General features: G+C 50.8%; 1 protein-coding gene across 4 annotated transcripts in view; it reads left to right on the forward strand.

Moving 5' to 3' along the window:
* PAX5 (paired box 5) overlaps positions 1–21,240 on the forward strand; it is a 170,738-nt gene that overhangs the window by 45,015 nt on the left and 104,483 nt on the right. For all 4 annotated transcript variants that reach the window (XM_045195266.3, XM_045195267.3, XM_045195268.3 and 1 more), the window contains exon 6: positions 17,500–17,675. In XM_045195266.3, coding sequence (XP_045051201.2) covers positions 17,500–17,675 — 176 coding nt within the window. The remainder of the gene's footprint in view (positions 1–17,499; positions 17,676–21,240) is intronic.

A 21,240-nucleotide genomic window follows, 5' to 3' on the forward strand; every position in this document is an offset into this window, starting at 1 on the left:
ATTGACATTTGGCGGCAGGAAGCCAATCAGTATAAGTCAATTGACGTTCCGAGATAAAACTAATCGCAGGCCGGCGCTCCCCCCGCCGGCGCGGCTCGGCTGGGCCGCGGGGCACAGCGTGGCGGCCGCGGCGCCGGCAGGTAATGGCGCGGGCGCGTCTCGGCCCGAGAGGGGGCAGCCGGCGGCCCGCTGATTGCGGCGCAGCCCACGGCGGCCGGCAGAGCCCCGTAATGAATGACTTTATTTGCCGGGGCCCTGCTGAGAACAATTGAGTTTGTTATGGTAACAACGGATGCCAGCTTTCCGGGCCCCGGGGAGCGCGGCGGCGGCAGCCGGGAGCTGGGCAGCGGAGCAGATGACGCGCGCCGCGGCGAGGGGCGCCAGCGGCGGGGAGCCGCCGGCCGAGGGACGGGAGCCCGCGGGACGCTACGCACGCCCGAGCCTGGGGGAGAGGTCAGCCGCCAGGCCGCCTTGGACCGGGGTGCTGGGGTGGCCTGATGTACACCACTGTCCCCTTGGACCACAGTGCAGAGCTGGCGTGGAATTCATAAACTCCTTGCTTGCTTGTTGGACTGGCCAATCCTCCCTGGTGTCCCTGCAGCCCCTTCTTCCCTCTACCCCCAAGCCTGGGGGGAGTTGTGTGTGCGTGTGTGTATGGGGGGGGCGCCTGGCCTTGCTGAATGATGCCCCGAAGCATCAACTTTTTGTCTCTTGCACCAGTGGATAAGTAGAAAAAGGGACAAAGGCATCCCTGCTTGGCGTGCCATGGCTTGACAAATTCAGGGCTGCGTTCCAGACCCTCTCATGTGTTTTGGCACTATCTCTGTACCCTCTGCCCTGGAGAGGTGACCTTCCTTCCATCTCTATCCCCTGTCTGGGTCCCCATGCTTTTTGGCACTTCCCACAGGAAGCCCTCCTTGTTCCCACAGAGAATGCTGTCAGCCACATGACTGCCTCTGAGCCTGGAAGCCTTCTACCTTCCTCCCTCAGACCATGGGTTGCAGGGGCCAGGGCCACCTCTGCTCCATCCCGGTGATTCCCTCTGCGCCCAGCTTGGGGCCTGACAAAGGGCACAGATGTGGAAGGAGTGGATAAGGGAGTGGACTTCTTTCTTCTTTGCAATCTCTCGCTTTCCCTTGGGTTACAGACAACAGAATTGCTTTTCTTTTTCTTTTTTTTTTTTCAGTTCTGTTTTCAGGCTTGCTGTCATTCATTCACTCAACAAACAGAACAAACCATGTCAGGTACTCTGCTGATGTAACAGGCCCCGCCCTTGGGGAACTTACCTACCATTGAGAGATGATAATGCAATGCATGTAATAAATATGTGTCAGGCACCTACTGTGTGCTGGTGAATGCCAAACATTTCTTGAGCTGGTGAAGGCCTAATAAGGGCTTGCTGAGGGCTTTTCCTGCTGTCATTGCACTCAGTGAACCGTGATACCACCCCGTGACAATCGTCTTCATTCACAGATGTATAAACTGATGCTTAGAGTGTTTAAGAAGCAGCATGATGCTTGTGGAAGGAGGCTAGATTGGGAATCAAATACTAGTTTGCTGTGCGAGCTCTGTCCATTTTCTTCTCCTCTCTGGGCCTCCGTATCCCCATCTGTAAAATGGAGGAGTCGGAATTGATGATCGGTGCTGGCCAGTTGAGTGGGAGCTGGGCAGGGGAGATTGAGCCAGGACCTGGGCACTGCTGCCAGCCCAGTGCTCCCTGGTTTTGCAGTGTGGCCAGTGGTGGGGTGGGATGCTCTTTTTTCCAGGTTTATGAGGCTGACAGTGAAACTGAAGCGCTCACCATGTGAAAGGCACTGTGCTCAAAGCAGCCTTAAGATGTGTAGGTATTACGACTATTTCCCTTTTGCTGATAGGAAAGATGAGAGGTTAAATAACCAGTCCAGGGTCACACAGCTAGCGAGGTACAGGGTTGGGATTTAAAGCCAAGCCGTCTAGTTTCAGAGCCTGTGCATTTAACTACAGGCAGAAGTCAGCTATATCGCAGGTTTGGTTCCAGACCCACCGCAAAGTAAATATTGCAATAAAGCACATCACGTGAATTTGGGGGTTTCCTACTGCACATAAAAGTTATGTTTATGTTATACTGTAGCCTATTAAGTGTGCAATATCATTATGTCTAAAAAACACTGTGTATAACTTAATTAAAAATACTCTATTGCTGAAAAATGCTACCTATTATCTGAGCCTTCAACAAGTCATAATCTTTGTGCTGGTAGAGGGTCTTATCTTCAATTTGTAAAAAAATGCAGTATCTGCGAACCACAATAAAAGCGAAGGGCGGTAAAGCGAGGTGTGTCTGTGCTCTGCTAGTGGCACAGGTAACGTGGAGGCCCCTTCCGCCCCTCCCCTGCTCTTCTACCTCACTCTTGGTCTCACCCCTCTTGCTCTCCAAGCTCCAAAGCTTATCCCGGACGTTTGCAGACAACAGAGCACTGATTTTTCAAGGTGCCTCTTCTCTCCCCGCCTTTTGCTCTTTACCTTGACACAGATGGCTGAGAAAAGGCACGAAAGAGAAGTTTCTGCAGAATCTGGGCCCCTTCCTGGTTCGGTCCTAGCTGGATTATTGTCTTTGGGCAAGAGGCTTCTGCAAAGGGTGAGGGGAGTCCAGGTGCTGTCTTCCAGGAACAAGCTCTCGCTATTCACGGCTTGGGGAAGTCCATTTATTTTGGAGTCATTTTTAACACCCATCTTCCTGTCTTTCAAAATGGGTCTGCAGAGCTCTCTCTCCCGGGCGATCTCCGTTTTTCAGGAACACAGATGAGGAAGATAGTCTTGCACAGGGGATGGTCCTAACTGGCAATTTGAAGGGGCTTTGGAAATCATACATACACAGTGATTTTAATTCTGTTGACGTAATGTCTTCGCTTTAAAACAAACCCTTTGTAGTGCCTCATTTGCTACCCGAAAGTGAAATTTAGAGAAAATATAACCTACCCTCATACATAATTTAAAAAGTCAATACAAAGCCCCAATTGTAACAAAAAAAGGGAAAGAAAAGTAAAATCATAATAAAATGATGTATTTCATTATGTAAATGCTCAGGCATGACCACACCAGCAGACATAATAAAATAGTTGCTCGCACTGCGTGTAGAAGTACTGTGCATGCAGGGGCTGCTAGTGTGGACAGCTGTGGTTGCTGGCAATACTAATACCTCTGGTGGCCTTGCCATCAGCAAACTGATTTTCTGAAATTGTGAACATGTCTTGATAAAATTCCAACAACAGCAAAACATAATCTTCCCTCCATTTACGTAATGGTTGTATTCCTGGAAAAGTCAGTGTCAATTAAAACACCGAGTTTGTGTGTATAGGTAAAACGGAGTTAGGTTCATGGCTCAAATATGTATAAAGGGGATTTTCCCAACCTGAATGTATGATCCACACGCCAAGGGTGTGAGGGATGTAGGGAGGTCCTTCACTGTGCTCCCGGGATGGGGCTGGGTAGCACCCTTAACTCCGTCCACAGCAGGCTATGACCCTTCCCCAGTAACAATAGCTTACAGATTTCCAAAATCTCCTCCTATATGATCATCCTTGTTGAGATCCTTGGGAACAAATGAGTTTCTTCCTCTCTGGGGTCCCTTCCTTTGGGAAGTTCTGGGACTTGGTTAAAAAGCCAAGTCTGCATATACTGTGAACCTGTTGTGTGTGAGACCTGGTGCTAGGCAGACAGGAAGCATGGCCTCATTTGTATGTGAGGCTGTGAAAGCATCTGACCCTGGCCCATGGTTGCCAAGCCAGTGAGTATAGCCCACCAGTCAGTGGGTATAGCCCACCCACATCTTACCTCCTGTCTAGGATACCCTCTGCCTCCTTCCTAACACACCCAAGTCCGAATCCTGCCTCAAATACCACCTCCTCCCTCCAGAAAACCTTCCCTGACCCCTCTCCTTTTACCCCCAGCTCCAGATAGGTTCTCTCTGTCTCCGGGCCCCCATTGCCTGCTCTTTGGCCTCCATTAGGGTACTTTTGCATGCTCGAATCCTAACTCCATCTCCAGGCCTCGTCCCTCTGACAGAGAATAGGCACCCCTGAGGGCTGAGACTGGGCTATTTCAGGGCTGGGCTTGGGGTCAGAGCACCAGCAAAAGACGAATGAATGCTTGAACCAAGGGGTGTGGCTTAGCCAGGTGCCCCTCTCTGTACACATCTTCTCCTTTTTAATTAAGCAAATGGTTTCCCTTTTCCTGCCCTTACTCCCTGTCCTCATTGGCTGACACGAGATACTCGCTCTGCAGACAGTGCTGCCTCATTGGGGGCCCACCCGCTTGCTTGCTCTGCCCAGTGCTGTAGGCTTGGCGGGACTTACTGACCCCATTGCGCAGATGAGCCGAGCCGAGTAAGACCACACAGCTGGCAAGTGGCAGAGCCAGAGGTGGCGCTCTGTGTGCCACCATCTTTGTCATTTAAATACTTCCAAGGGAGGAGTCTCTCCCCTGGGAGTCACTCATTCATTTACTGGCTCCTGACTCAGTGTTAGGCACTGTAGACTCAGTGGTGCACAAGGCTTTGTCCTTAGGAAGTTTTGTCTCCAAAGCCCCAGGCCAGGCAGAGAAGGGGAGCATCAGATGCCTCCAGGGCGGGAGTGGCCACTCTTTCCCAAAGCGTGGTGGCTGTCTTCCTTTGTACCTTGTTTTTTTGGCACTTAGAATGAAATGTCCACTTTTATCCATTCGAACCACAAGTATTCATCGTGTGCCTGCTATGTGCCAGGCGTTGTTCTAGGTGCTGGGGGCACAGCAATGAACTAGAAAGACAAAACTTTACTGTCATGACTGACATTCTAATGATGAGACAGTAAGTAAGGGAAATAAGCCCACCACATGTTCAGTGCCCTGGAGGGTAACACAGCTTGGTGAGGAGATGGAGAATGAAGCGGGGACGGAAGCAGGGTACATGCTGGTTTGCGGAAGGCGGGCATTTGAGCAGAGAGAGACTAGGGAGGGACAAGTGAGCCAAACTGGTATCTGGGGAGGACTGTTCCAGACAGAAGGGACCACACATGCAAAGGCCTGAGGCAGGGGTGGGCCGGGCTGAGGGACAGCAAGGAGGCCGGGTGTGAGCAGCATGAGTGGGAGGAAGGTCAGGGAGGCGGGGCTGCAGGGCAGGGTAACCAGATACAGTAGGACCTCGTAAAGCCTTGATTCACTGTGGATTTTGGATGGGGCACCAGCCCAGAGTGTCTAACAGTGAACTTCAGAGGCGAGTTCTGTCTCCTACTGCTAGCGAGTCACTAACTCTGGCAGACCTTCCCTCCTAATCCTGAACCTGGAGAGCCATTCCCGTCCTTAGCTCTCTCCTGGGCGACAGCCTCCATCTGGCCCGGGGCCTCTGTCTCATCTCTCTCCAGTGGAGTCTCTACACTGTGGCCAGATCAGACCACATGAGCCCCTCTACCTCACATCCTTTTCCTGTCTGAGTGAATTAAAAATGTATTGATATGACTGGATAAGGACCCAACTAGGGGACCTGGGATGTGGGGACTGAGGGAACTGGAAGGTGGGCTGTCATTTGGTGGGGAAGGGAGACAGCATGCTGTAGTTGGGAGGCCCAGAAGTCCTCCCCCTGACCCTCAACAAACCCCTAACCTCTGCCGTCTCTGGCCTCCGCAATGGCTCCCCCCAGAGGTGCCTGCTTTATTTATTGCTTCTCCCCAGTTCCCCGCGGGCAGAGGAAAGTCCATTAGTGTGTTTGCAGACAGGCAGCTCTGAGCAGATGCAAGGCTTATTTGCAAACTGTCATTGCCCTGGCTTTCTCCAGAGACCTACATGCTGGGCTCAGCCTCGTGGCTCCAAGAGCCACCTCCCCCAGGCAGACAGCCGGGCTGAGCCTATCCCCTGATTTCCCAAAGCGCAGAGTCTTGGCTTGCAGTTGGGAAAATTAAATTAAATGCCACAAAGGAACCATAACAGCACATTGGCCCATGTTGACAGTGGAGAATGGAGTTTTCTCTTTTGATAGGAGCTCAATGGCTTGGCATAAATTAGGGGTGGTGTTGAGAGAAAGCGCAAAAAGCCCTGGGCCTGGGATACAGGTTTGAGTCTCGGGTGGGCTGCTGAGTGTCTTGGTGACTTTGGACAACTTATCACTGTCCTCTGGGCCTCAGTTTTTAAGCTGAACAAGACCCTACAGGCAGTCTTAGAGTCCATCGTTAGCTCTGAAAGTCTCTGAAAGTCTCTGAATTGAATTTTGAGAATGTTTTCTTCATCCAGTAGTCGGAGACAGAACGGTATGCCCTGAATGGCTCTAAAATCCCAAGACTGCCTGGAGGTCAGCCTCAGCAGAGTAAGAGGCACTCAGAAGCTGAGACACCAGGGCTCTCAGTCTCACCTGGCCTGATCATTCTGCTGTGTGACCTTGAGCAAGTCACTCCCCCTCTCTGAGCCCCTTTACTCATCTGTTAAATGGAAGTGACCATTGCTTGCCCACGTCCTGAGGTTGCTTGAAAATGAGATTAGCTGATGAGTGTGAAAGCTCAGCGTGAATATGTACTTGAGGAGTGGTAGCAGTGGCGGTTATTGTTGTTGTCACCGTTTTCGCATACGCCTGACCCTGTCTCAGCACACTTGCTTGCCAGCATGATACAAGAATAGGCCCCTGCAGAGTGCGGAGCCCAGACAAGTTAGTTGAACTGTGTAAAAGGGAATGATGGTGCCTCCATACAGCATGAAGAGCCCTATTAATTTGTGCCGGCTCCATTCCACGCCATCACAAATCCACCATTGACGTGTATGTGTGTGTGTGTGTGTTTGGTGAAACACACCCCACAGATACACACAAAAAACACTCCAGTTCTTTTCAGCTGGGACAGGAGACGACACACGTTGGCAGGCAGAGGCTGATCTCTGTGTATCCAAGAGGAGTCGAGCCGGTCTGAGTATATCTAACAGGTCAAGCTCTGAAATGAAGAAGCAATAAGCCAGTGAAATGGTACTATCACCGAAACATGATTGATCAATTGAATTCTATCAGAGACAGTGGACAGTGAGATTAACTCAGGCCTGATAGGTTCAATGAGTTAAAGCATGATGTTCATTTCAGCTTCATTTCACCAGTCTTTGCTTGTGAAATTGGTCAATCAATAGAGGTTGAAGATCATATATATATATATATATATATTGGGGACCATCTTATGGGGAATATAATCTCGGTGGCTGGCTCTTGGCTGGGGCTGCCTGCCTAGGGTAATGGAGACAGAACAGGGACTCCATCAGCCCCATCGAAATGGCCTGATATCTTCTCCAAATGAAAAGTATTTTTGGATCTCTGATGATTTATCTTTTTTTCTTCCCACTCACTTTGATCTATGACAAAACCCATACCCATCTTGGAGAAATATAGTGATTTCTCCTGAAAACATTTGTGCGATGATCAGATAGATACACTTCGAAATATGAACCTTTTTTTTGGTTATATTGTCCTTGCGAAAAAAATAAAGAGTAATTTAAAAACTCAAACGGGGGTAATGCAAAGGTATCAGAGTAAATATGATTTTTAAACCCATTTATTTATTTATTTCTGCACGGTGGGGGGTGGAGACAGACTGCTGTGTGCGTGAAGGCTGAAGCAGGGACACATGCACGCAAAGCCCTTCCAGGTGTAATTAAAACGAAGCCTTTAGCATTCTTTGATCTCATTTAAAAGCACAATTCATGGAAACAAATCACCCTTTTGCTCCTAGTAATATTTCATTTGCTTTGGAATATTTTCACTATGGTGGTTAACATCCTTCCTAATTAGTGTGTGTATCTCTCTGGAAGGTGGAGTAATTAGGTACTACTGTATGAGGTAATGAACTTGGACAGTATGGATTAGAGAGAACAGACTTGTCCTGTGGCCCTACACAAGGTATTCCTTCCTGCCTGCCTGTTCCCTGAGGTCATCTTGATTCCTTTAAGTATAGAAAATCCCATCTCTTCATACCAACACCGTAAGAGCTTCAATAACACACTTGCACTATTTGTACATCAGAGAATGTATGAGGCTCTGGTTAGTGGATAACGGTGCTGAGCCACTAGACAGAGAGGAGAGAGCCTTGCACACGTGGCTACCCTGCTGTACCCCAAGTCTTGCATTCTGATCCTACTGAATACAACCCTTTCTCATGCACCATGCTTTCTTGTGCTTCTAGGCCTTTGCGTATGCTGTTCCCTCTGGTTGAGATGCACTTCCTCTTCTCTGCCATTTTCTTTAGCTAACTCCTTCTCACTCGTCCCTAAGACTGGAGCTTCATCTCTTCCAGGGTGCCTTTCTGGATCACCCTGCCCGATATCTGGATCTAGTGAGTGGTTTAGCACAGGGTTAGGGACAGACTCTGGAGCCAGACTGCTTGGGCTCGGGTTCCAGCTCCTCCATCTCTTAGCTATGTGATCTTTGGCAAGTCACTTAACCTCTCTGTGCCCAAATTTCTTCATCTGCAAAACGGGAAGGGATAACAACAGACTTGACATCATTGGGTTGCTATGAGGATTAAAGAGTTAAGGTGCTTGATATAGTGTCTGGCACAGAGGAAGCACAGATTAGGGTCAGCTACTACCATTTGGCTCCGGGGGCTGGCTCTGCTTCTCAGGCTCCCAGCACTTACTTTGCTACACTGGAATTACCCACTTGTCTGTGCCCTCCACTTGAGGGTAGACACTAGAACTCAAGCCCCTCTGTAGCTCAGGCGCCAAGCGCAGGGCCAGACACCCATTTGGTGCGTTTTGCTCAGGAATGAATGGACCCAGGACTGGTGTTTTCCTACACCCACCTCACCTTGGACCTACCTTCTGGCCCCAGACAAATCCCTTTGCCATCCTTGAGCGTGCAGTCATAGGTCCCTTGGGGCCTTTCTCTCCCTGACAGCCCACGACACATTGGGGAACACACGACACAATCAGATTCACTCGGGTCGAACCTGAACAGAGTTGGCAATTGTACAATTGCGCGTTTTCCTTCTCCAAGAAGAAAGATTGAGTGAAACTAATGGCTGAATAATGGTAGTTCCAATGGAATTTTCCTCCACGCCACTTTGATTTTTCTCAGCCTGCGGTCCCAGTTTAGGACGGGATTTATAAAATCACCCGGGACATCGATTTTGATTCTGGGCTGCCACAGGACATTTCTAGCCCTGCCACCCCAGTCCCCTGCACAGGGCCTGGCTCATAGTAGACGCTCTGGAAATTTCGCCAGCTGACTCTTGTTGTCTGTGCCCGGTATCCTTTCTTCTCATCTCAGCACCTTGTCCCGTCCCCTCCTTATCTCAGGTCTGGCTCTGATGGTCCCTCCTTCAGGTCCCCCTGCCCCCCCTTGTTAGTCATCTCCGGTCACCTAAGCATCCAAATGCCACCGTGCAGAGAACAGAAGCTCTGTGAATGATTTTAAGTAGAAGAATTAGTGGCATTAGGTTGTCACTGTTGGACTCTGAGTGATATAGGATCTGCCGTGTTTCCCTTTGGTGTGTGTTGCCAGGAAGCTTAGAGCTCAACTGAGTTTTGGTAGTTTCTCATTCTCTTGTTTAAATTTTATAAACTGCCTCGAATCTTTCTTAGAATTAGGTAGAATGTAAACCCTTAGTTGTTTAATCATCTGGGATCCCTGATGTAATGGAGATTACTCTCAAGAATTTCTACCGAGTTCTCTGATGATGTTGGAGACCATCCTACTGCTGATTCCCTTGAACCATTCAGGCCTGCGACCCCTCGAGGTCACTCATTCAGTCAACAAACCTTGATTAGCATCTCCTATGCTTGAGGTCAGACAGACCAGGGCTCTTTCCTCAGAGAGCTCATAATGTTAGTAGGGAAGGAAAGAAATAAAACTGCTTGAAATAACACATTTATTCAGCACTTACTATGTGCCAGTTACTATATACTAAGCATTTTACATTATCTTCATTCAATTCTTTCATCAACTGCAGATATTATTATTACATTTTATAGATGAAAAAATTGAGGATAAGAAAAGTTTAAGGAAGTTTCTCAAATATCATAAATTTGTAAGAGGCAGAGTGAGGATTTGAACCTGGGCCTGTCTGGGTTTGGGGTGCCCGGGCTTCCCTAGTGTGCCGTCTATCACAGCATTCAGCTTTACTCTACAACATGGTAAGAGGTATGCAGGTGCTCTGCCATGTATTTGCTGTGACCTTGGACAAGTTGCTTATTATCTCTGCCTGTTTCCTTGGCTACAAAATGGGGGTTCTGAGAGGACCACCCTCACAGGATGGGTTGTGAGGAGTGAAATGCGGGCCATTGTGGTGGCCTGTGTAGCTGGCTGAGGAAGCCCAGGAGGCAGTTCATTTGGCCTTGACTTGGAGGCAGCTTCAGAGAGGAGGTGGGGTGTAGGCTGAGCCTTGATGGGTAGAGGTGAAGGGGGAGCCAGCAGAGGGAACAGAATGGATGGTGGCATCAGTGAGTGGTATGAAGGGGCGCTTGAGGAATGAAGAAGAGCCTGCTGGGGTGCTGTTGAGGGATGTCTGCAGGGGAGATGCTGATTGGAAGGGCAGATCATGGAGGCCAGAAGGCTTGGGCTGTGCCCTGGGGAAGCCTTGGAAGGGTTTTCCTGGTGAAAATGATGATGGCCACAGCTAACATCATTTTGCTAACATCACAGCTAACAGAGTGCCTTTGTGCCAGGTACTCTGCTAGGCACTTCCAAGGGATTGTCTCATTTAAGTCTTACAAAATCACCGGGGATTATCCCGTACACCATGGTTCCCCATTTACAGATGAGGAAACACAGGGCTTTGGTCTTAGTAGTTAGCCTGAAAGTAAAGGGAAGTGGAGAGAGCACTGGGTCTTCAGGCAAGGGACCCAGCCAGGCACGAGTCCCAGCTGCTGCTCAGTTACCTCTCTGAGCCTCGGTTTCCTTATGTGTAAAACGGGATAAGAACACATCTCACACAGTTGTTTGAGGATCAGTGACAGGTAAGGATGCAAAAGTAACCTGGCTCAGTGCCTGGCCCTGAGTGGTGCTCCATCCAGGGTGAAGTCAGGGGTGCTTGGAGAAGCCCGCATCCTCATCATCTGTGGCAGGACCCCCTCCATTCTTTGCTAGACACAGGGGAGGCTCTCTCAGTTGTATGCATGGCATTTTGCTAATATAGGCCCAGAACAAATGCCCCATTACCTTCCTTTTATAACCCATGGTCACGCCTAGTCCCTCCTATGGAGAAATTCTAGAGCCACTATTGCCTTCGGCAAGCTTCCATTGCCTCTCAAACAATTTTTTAAAGCTACGAATTATACTGGTCTGAATTTGGTGGGGCTCTGTTTTATACACTGCTTTTAAGCCACTGCTGCCACCTGAGGAGATTAGCCCCAAGCTCCCTGCCTCATTGACCGAAGCTAGAAATGACCCTGCCCACGCGGGCTCGATCTTTCCAGCCACACTAGCTCTAGACTGCTGTGGCAGATGGCCTGCCAAGACCCGGCTCTGTCCCCTTGTTTTCAATCCGGGAGGCGGGTCTGGGAGGCATGGTGGGTGCCAGAGTCCTGGGGGAAGAAGCAGCAAACAGGTGGGGTGGCAGCTACCGTGGGACCCTGCAGGCCAGGTCTGGAGAGGACCTTGGACCCTGGAGTAAGGGCATTGGGGACGTTGTAGTGAAGAAAAACAATAATGATGGGATCTGGAAGTTATTTTCACCATTTCAAAAAGACTAAGGGTAAATGCATCCCAGTGAAGAAAACAGAGGTTTCTTCCTGTCTCTGACTTCCTCCCAGAAGCCCCCCAACACTGCCCTCTCTTCACATGTCCATTCCTAAACCAAGTGTAGGTAAAGGTAGGCTTGGGCAGTCATGTAAGGTGGACTAAATATTGGGAGGGAGGTCCCCTAAAAAGACTGCACAAACAACCAGAATGAGAAAATGAGTCAATGCCTACTTAATACTATTTGGTAGACCCAAAATCTAGGCAGATTTTGGAGGAGAAAACAGTTAGAAATGACTGACTTGGCTTCCTTAGTTTATTGATGGGGCCGCCCCTGAGGCCCAGAGAGGGAGAGGAGCTTGCTTGGGCTCACACAGCAAGTAAGGGCAGAGCTGGGGCTAGAACCCAGGTCTGCTGGCTCCCAGCCCTTTTCCCACTGGGCCCTGCCACTGCCCTGCCATGCTGAGAAACAACTAACTGTGAGGATGAAGAAGACTCGTGAGGGTTCAGGCTTTGGTAGTGCTTTGTGGAGAAATGGAACTCCAAGAGAGGTGGGGGCCTACCTACTGCCTCCAACCTTCTTTCCTGGGGATCCTGCCCCTCCGGCAGGGGTTGTGTCCTGAGGACCAGGATGCCAGAGGGGATTATGGAGATTCCTGTTTGTTTGTATTATTTTCCTCCCAGTGAGCATCTGTGGACATAAAGTACATGATGATTTTTAAAGAAACAAACCAGAGCCCTCCAAGAAAAATGCAAAATCCCTGATTCTGCTGTGCTCTGAAGAAAGCGCAATGGGTTTATGATCTTTTAAGACACACAAGAGACAGCTTTCTCTTGACAGATGGGAATCTGAGGCTATTTTGCTTCCTCCTCCTTTGCGTGACCAGACCCGATTGTGTAAAGCTTTTAGCTTCAAAGCCAGGTTGTGAATAACATTGGTTTAACCTGAAATTTAAAGCCAGCATTTCTTTGCTCCCTGAGACGGGGCTTCCTGCCCCTTGCTCCCCTGAAGCTAGCTTCCAGAATGTTAATTCTGACAGCCATGGTTGACTAAGCCCAGCACTGGGTCTATTACATATTATTTGATTTGGAGTAGAAAAAAAGATTTAAAGATACCATGCCCCCTGTATACCTTTGTACTTTTACCCATGTCTGTCCATGTATTTAAGCATACCATTCACATTGCAAGCTCGGATTTTTCTCCCTGGAATAAAATGGGCCCGAGAGTCTCCGTAGCCTGCCTCCCAGACCACATTCCCCAGTGAAGTCAGACAGCATCTCCGCAGCGCAGATGAGAGACACTGTGGAAGCTTCCGCTTGGAGGCCCGGAGGTTCTGATCGGCCTTCGGCTGACTTTCTGGTATTCATTTTTGTAATTGTCTGTGAGCGTATAATCTGTTTGTTTGTGTACCTACTATGTGCGGCACCCAGAAACAGATCGGCTATGTCCCTGGCCTTAGAACCATGAGCCTTTATTGGTTGACACTTCTGCCTTTACTGGCCTGATTATTTTCCAATGAACATTTGCCGCTTCTACTGGACGTAACTCCATGGTGACCAGGGCTGGGCCAGCGTTTGCCCACCACTGTATGCCTAGTGTTAGCACAGCGCCTGCTCACTGAGACTGGTTGAGGAAAGAAGGAATGAATGCATGAAGTCAGACAGAAGGGTACTGACATTTGCAGACCAGATCTGCAGAGTGAAGGTGGTTGCCACAGGTATTACTAATTTGTTCATTTATTCCAGAAATGCTCCCTGTGGAGGAGACAGAGATGAATTGACTGCGGTCCCTCCTCCCCTGTGGTAGCTAATAATGCAGAGTGAAATCGAAGGGTCCCAGGAGAAAGTGGTTAGAGGGGAAAGTGGCTGGGACATGAAGAAAGGCATCCCGGAGGAGGCGACGTGCGTGCTGCAGGCCGTGTCTGTCCTGGCAACACTGCACGTCAATGAGGGATGCTACGCCTTTCAGGAGGGCATGGTGGATCACCTGCAGCTGACGGGCTGACTCCAGGCATCGCCTTCAAATGCCCACACATGCAGAATTCATGTTGCCAGCTCCTGCTCTTTCCGAAGGAGCAGGCTTGGAAGCAGGGATTAGAAAACATGGCCGTATCTGAAGGAACTAGCGATTCAGGCCTGGGACTGAGAAGTGTGAAGGCTGGTTGTTTCCCCAGCCCCCTCCAGTGGCTCCCCACTGTGACCCCTGCCTGCCTCTCCAGAGTCTCCTGGGGTCTCTGCCTCTCACCCGCTCTGTTCCTCTCATCTCCTCTCATCCCTGGGCCTTTGTACAGGCAGTCTCCGCTGCTCGGCACACTCTCTCCACCCCTACCCGCTGTGCCCTGCTGACCCCTCCTCCTCCACTTTCAGTTCAAGCATGACCTCCCCTTGGAAGACTTCCCTGACTCCTCCCCACTATAAACAGTTAAAGGTAAAAATGTCTAGACACCTTTTCTACTTAGCAGTAATCACAGTTTGTAGTCGCAGGCTGGTGTGAGTACTTGACTAAAGTAGGCTGCCCTCAGTAGCTTGGAAGGAGGGGCCTTGGTCATCACTGTGTCCTCTGTTTTTGTTTTTAATATTTCCTGGCACAGAGTAAACACTTTATCAATATTTGGTAAATGAATAAATAAATGATTATATGGTTAGGAGCGTCTGAAGCTTTCTTAAGGAAATGACAGACCTTAGGCATCTGAGCAAAGTGACAGGGTAGGTTTCATCCACCTTCTGAGAAGAGAGAGCAAGTAGAGGTGCTGGCCGGGGTGGAGCAGCAAGAGCCATCACAGTCAGGGAGAATGCCTGGAGAGGCGGCTCTTCCCACCCGCAGTCCTCTGCTTGGAGTGTCTGGGTCAGCAAGACAGTCTAGACACCCTCCCAGCCATGGGGGCCGGGGACAGCTTTGAGAGAGCCAGAGTAGGACGCAGCGAGTCTTTCTGGCCAACTGGATGTGGGTCCCAATCAGGCTGTCTCTGCTTGGAGTATGTGTCCCCCGCCTTGCTGGGGATGGGCCTCCAGGACCCCCACTACCCACTATATGCACTTGAGTTGGCCTGTGCTCTGAGTCTTTACTCTGTGTTGGGCTCTACTTGGTGACCAGACAGTGACCTTGTACACAGCCGAGCCACCCTTTCTGAGCTTCCTCCATGGAGGCAAAGCTCTGCCTTTCCTCCCAACCTGCAAACACTGTGGGAGAGGGATAGAGCCTGAGGACATGGTAGAAGGATGACCTGGTGAGTGGGAGTGGCCTCCTGGAAGGGCAGAGTTGGGGCATGTCTGATGGGAGACGCCCAGTGGGAGAGAAGAGGCGGGCAGGTGAGGCCTTGGTAGGAGTTGTTAGGAGCTGGCGGAAAGGAAAGAGTCTTCACTCAGACTTTCAGGTCTGGCTGGCAGGATAGGGAATGGGGAGTGGGGAGTATAAGTGAAACTGGTGGACAGAGAGAAGTCTTTTAAGAGGGGATGTGGTCTCTCTGACATGGAGAAACTTGATAGCAACACTGTTGGACTGAGGCCAGGGTCAAGGTTTGGCAGGAGTGGCTGGGGCCAGGATGGCTGGCCAGAGTAACAGCTGAGGAGGAGCAAGCCAAGCCTTCTCCCCTTGTGTGTGTGTGTGTGTGTGTGTGTGTGTGTGTGTGTGTGAGACCTTTGATAACAGGGTTATTTGGTGGATGCCAACTGATGAGAGAACACGCTGGGCAGACACACACTGGGCCTTGAGCTCCCGCAGCCTGCTAGTCTTGGAGCCCATGGGGAGGAGCCGCTATGGAGGAAGGCATCATGGTGCTGATGAGGCTGATGTCCTGTGGACAGGGCAGGGACCCAGGCTCTGGTATCCTCTGTGGTCAAAATTTACCTGGGGTCCATTTTCTGAGGGCGCTCATGGGCCACCTCTGAAGGCTGTTCTTGCAGAAGATGCGGGGGTGCTCTGAGCTGTCACATGACGGGGACTTCCACGTGCCAGCCAACACTCGAGTGAACCTCAAAGCTGGTGTATTTGTTCAAATGTCAAGCCCTGTGTTACAGTTGCCCCCGGAGAGGACAACTGGGGAAACACCAACTTCTGGCAGCATCTCAGTGACACAATATCCCCCTGCCTCCGGCTCCTTGGTTGGCCCCTTTCCTTACATGGGTGGGGTTTAATGTGACAGATGAAGCCCAGGTCAGCAGTGTGCAGGAAGGGGGAGTGGGGGAGGCAGGGCAAGGCCTTGTGTGAGGAGGGGACCTGTCAGGGAGAGATCTGACGCATGCTGGTCCCCCCAGCACTTGCTTCCCAGTGGCAAAGGCAGAGGTGGTGTCTCCGGGCCTGGGCTCCAGCAGGGTCTCTGGTCAGCCTGCTAGCAGTGTGGTCCTGGAGAGCCCTGGGGAATGGTGGCCCTTGAGGTTATTTCCACCCGGAAACTTTTGGCCTCCTTGTTTTCTTTCATTTTGAACAGTTCAAGCCCCAGGCTTACAAAAGGTGTTCCATCGCATTTGCTTTTTTTATTGGTAATTTATAATATTTTCATTGGCATGTAAGCATCATCACCAAAGACTATTGCAGTGTGAAGAGCTAACAGTAAGGAACACATAGAGGATTTAAGCCTGTACTTTCTTGGTAATTTACATTTCTGAGTAGGCAATACATTTAAAGTTCGGCAACAAAACAAAATAAAACCGGCATACTATGAAAAGTCTGCCTCCCCTTTGTTTACCTCCGCTTAGTTCCTATATGCCTGAATTATCTAAATGTTTCTCTATTTCCTTCCAGAGTTCTTTTGAGCATGTGTGAGTGTGTGTGTGTATATATATATGCATTTTATATAAAATATATTTTAAAATGTATGTGCATCATACAATATACATCCCATAAAATATATATTAATTAGTATGTGTTATATAACTATAAAATACCATGTTAATAGATATATAATATTATATTAACATATTTATATTTTATGCATTATATAAAATGCATTATTTTCTTCCTTTTTACACAAAAGGTTGTTATTATACCTGCTGTGCTGTACCTGGCTTACTTATTTTTCACATGATAATGTGTCTTGAAGTTCTGTCCACACCGACTCACAGAGCGCATCCTCTTTCCCCTCGCAGCCGCACAGCAGTGCGCGGTGTGGGCGCCGTGTGGGCGTACCATGACTTACCCGTGCGGTCCCTGTGGCGTAGACTTGGGGGGCGTCCAGTCTTCTGCATCTGGGACCTGAACATGTGTCACTTCCCACGTGTGTAAGCCCAGCTGTAGAAACATTCCCAGAGGTGCGGTTGCTCTGTCAAAGGGAATGTGCATTGGTGACCTTGACAGACTTTGTCAAACTGTCTGCCGTAGGCGTGGGACCGATAGGCTCCCATCGGAATGCTGTGAGAGTGTCTGTTTCCCTACAGCCTTTCTAACAGCGTTGTATTGGCTGGTCACATGATGTGGCAGCAAATGCCCCAGGTAAGGGCATGAACTCAGGACAAAGCTGCACCTCCCAGGGGACTGTCAGTGCAAGAGTGGCAGTGGCACCTGCTCATTAAGCCTCTGAGTCCAATTTAGCTCCAGTGCTCAGGCAAATCGCTTGATCTCGCTAGACCTCAGTTTTCTCATCTGAAAAGTGGGAAGATAGTAGCATCTTCAGTGGGGTCACTGTGAGGACTGGACAAGGCGATGCGTGTAAACAGGGCTGCTCACAGTGCCCGGTGGGTGGCTAAGGGAGGCCGGCTCTGCAGGAACCAGCAGGGAGACTTTGGCCAGGATGCCCCTGTCTGTTTCCGGGCTCGTGGGGCTCTCAGGACATCTTCCCAGTCTCGGGGTCTGACATGTTTTTCCTCAGCAACTTGTGTAAGCCGCACTCACCCTTCCTCTCTCATGCTCATCCAAGGTATTCAGGAGTCTCCGGTGCCGAATGGCCACTCCCTGCCGGGCAGAGATTTCCTCCGGAAGCAGATGCGGGGAGACCTGTTCACGCAGCAGCAGCTGGAGGTGCTGGACCGCGTGTTTGAGAGGCAGCACTACTCGGACATCTTCACCACCACAGAGCCCATCAAGCCCGAGCAGGTACGCTCCTCCACGCGCTGCCTGCTACAGCTCCACCCAAACGCAAGCCTGGGCAGTCCTCCCAAAGGTGCCTGGCTGGTGTGGGTGAGAGCTCCAAGTTCTACTCAGAGGTAGCTTCTCCTTGTTCTTGGTCAAACTTGGTTGGTCACAGCATCCCATGAGGTCGGGAGGACTTGTTGGGGGTTCTGGAGATTTCTTGCCCGGTGCCTCTGTTTCTCCTGCTGGCCAGGAGGGGATGTGACTTGTCTGGCTGCTCTGCACTGTCTTGCCTGGTGGCCCTTCCCAGGGCTTTTCGCACAAGGCGTGTAATGATCTTCTGGGTCACTGGAGGTGGTCTTGGGTCATTATCCTGTCAGGGTGAAGGCGGAAATACGTAAGCACCCTATGGCCATAAGCCATGTTATGATGGTACTGGTGTGCACCCCACCGTCAGCCCTCTCGTCAGGTTGCCCGGTCCTGCTTTTAGAGACTGGGTCCAAGGGTTTGCAATGAAGAAATGCCTCACTGGACAAATGCCCAGCTGAGCCATTGGCAAGAGAGGGGAGAGAACGGGAGGGGGACCCCTTGCTGAGCAGCCCCCTGCACTGCCCTGGAGAAAGAAGCAGTCACTGCCTGTGGTCACACAGATGGGACAGCAAGGGTCCACCCAGTGAGAGGCTCCTGGGGCCTGGGTGAGGTCCAGATTCAATCCAGGACAGTAGTTCCTGATGCTCAGTCTGTGCTAGGCCCTGGGCTGGCTTTCTTGCCAGTGCGAGCGGCTCAGACACCGTTTCTGCCTGCCGAGAGCTCCCATAGGTCCAAGAGACCTAGAAGCAATGACTTTCCCAGAACTTTGCTATCTGGTGCTGGTGGTGAGGACTGGCCATGCCGAGCTTCTTCGACATGCTGATTAGATGCTGCTGCTGACGTGTTCTGAAAAAGCAATTCAAAACCGCGTACGCAAGCTCCTGTGGAGAGGAAAGTTGCCTGAGGGGACCTTGGGTGGTGAGGAGTGGGCAAGGCCTTCGGGCCACCATCCTGTGACGGTCTGGCCACCTCTCCACATTTCCTATGAGAGCTCTCCCAGACCATTGGTCCACTTTGTTCTCAGATGGGGAAACCAAAGCCCAGAAAGGTAAAGAGACTTGCCTGAGGCCACACAGCAATTGTGTATTCACTTGACACACATGGATGAGTGTCTGCTAGCGTACGACCCAGAGCAGATACCAGAGGTATGTGTGTGAACGAGGCAGGCTTGAGCCTGCCCTTGGGAGCCTACCGGTGTGTGGGAGGGTCACAGTAAAGAAGAATGGCTCAAAGGGTATGGATTACAGATGTGCTAGGTGCCGAGGAGGGAATGTCTGTGGCTCTCCAAAAACACAGAGCAGAGGCTGAGCCAGCTTGAAGGGGAAATGCATTTCTGCTGAGCCCAAAGAGGTTGGGCTGAATCGGGAGAAGGGACATGGGTGTGGGTGAATGAATGGGCCTGGCAGAAGGAAGAGCAAGTGCAAAGCCCTGAGGCGAGAGGGACAGTGGCAGGAGTGAAGGACAGAGAGAGTCAGTGGCCGTGCTTCAGGCAATGGCTGCCAAGAGGGGTGGGAGGTGATGTCGAGAGACGGCTCTGGTCGTGTAGACTGTGATCAGGATTTGGTCTTTCTCCCGCAGGTGGAGCGAAGTCTCCTCCGGGAATGGCGCAGCTGTATGGGCCGTACAGGCCTGATCCCATACTCAGGCTGCTGGGTTTTAGGGAAAAGAGTCTCTTTCCATCACAAACAGCCTTTCCCACTGCTCACAGCTCTTCTGAGAGAAGGCCAAGGCCACATTTCACCTGACAGAGCAGGAGAAGAAAAGGAATTTAGTCAGGAAAACCTCCTTAGGTGAGGTCTACCTTTCCCTCCAGAATCTAGGAGAAATTTATCTCCCAACCACTGACAAGATCCCAAAATTTTAGCACTTGTGGGGACTACAGAGGCAAGCCTTCGCCCTCCATCTTTAGGAGGCCCAGAGAGGGGACAGGCTTTGTGGGAGGTCACCCAGTAAGTGAGCGGTGAAGAGTAGGGGCCCAGGCACAAAGCCTCTAGCATTTCTGGTAAGCCCTTGTTTACGTAGCGCTGACATTCACTGGTATCAGTGACTGTCTTTCCCTCTGTGTTTCCCATGACCCTCAGAACCCACAGAACCTGAATCTTAGTTCATTTCGTTTAGAATGCCCAGAAAGACTGGGCAGAGACTACAGGGCTTCATAACCGGGAGGAGTCCATCCACGTGTCCGTGCAGTCACTTGCTCAGATACTCACATGCCCATTTATCCAACATGTGTTTTGCACACTGGCTGTGAGCCTGGCACCATGCCAGGCACCCCAGGGAGGGATGAGATGAATGAGGCACCAGCTCCTGGGGCAGTATGAGGTGGATTTGGATTCTGCAAGGCCAGGGAGAAGGTTCTGTAGCCCTGACGAATGGAGATATTGCCCAAGCTAGGAGCATCCAGGACGATGTTATGGAGGAGGTGATGTTGGGGGACCGGTTGACGGGCCCACGCAGAGATGGGGCCTGAAGGAAAAGAGACCTGAATTGAAAACTCGGTGAGGGCTCCATTTCTAGCCGTCTCGCTGCACGGTGTCCTTCAGAATGATGCGGACACAGCCATGGGCCTGTCTCCGACTGTGCGGGCGAGGCGGGCCTGCAGGCAAACCCGTGGTGGCTTAATGACTGACTCAGGGCTTTCTGGTTAATCTCCTTCACCTCCCCGTAATGTGCAGTAATGAGGAGAGATGGAAGGTGAGGCTGCGGGGCCGCTGGGCACACACACAGGCACTGGACTATGAATGACATACCCTCGCTCCCGACTCCCAATCACTTTGGACAAATGACGGTCTGAGCAAGGAGCTGCAGGCCAGGAAGGCAGGCACGTCAAGGGTACAGGTTCCTTGAGCCCCATCATGCTTGCTTTTGCCTTGCCTTGTGAGCCCCAGAGAGGACACGAGGGTGGAGACAGGAAGGGGGCCTGGAGCTCTGGCCGCTGAGGCTGGCCCCTCTTCCACTGTGAGCAGATCCGTGGCTCCAAGGGCTAGTGGCCTCGGTGAGGGCCCTGCTGTAAGTCTCATCGAGCAGCCTGATGGGGGAGAAAGAACATTTGCTGGCCATGGAGTTGGGGGAGTTTGACTTGAATCCTGGCTCCGCCCTGCTGGACAATTTGCTTTTTTCCTGTTCCCATATATGAGGCAGTAGTAACTGTGATTTTGATAATAATAACAACAGGGGCAGTAGAAAACCACAGTGGTCTTTCTCACCTACACATGATACTGTACAATTTTCAAGTTCCTTTCACATCCGTTCTCCCTGGACTTCAATGTCAATGCCTGCTAAGCAGACTGGGCAAGATTTGTGAGCCCCATCTTACAGACAGGAACATTTCTTCTCAGACTGTTCACCCTATGTCAGGCCCAGGGGGCTTCTGGGATTTGTCAAAGCCACAGAGCTAGAATTTGACCTCAGGATCTTCTGTCTTCATCTTGCATAAGATGGGTTGCATGGGCCTTCGTGTCCCCAAAAGATTCCAGAAGCCAGTGTTCTGACTGGCTGG

This window comes from Desmodus rotundus, chromosome 1, assembly GCF_022682495.2.
Source record: "Desmodus rotundus isolate HL8 chromosome 1, HLdesRot8A.1, whole genome shotgun sequence".
Lineage (NCBI taxonomy): Eukaryota > Metazoa > Chordata > Mammalia > Chiroptera > Phyllostomidae > Desmodus > Desmodus rotundus.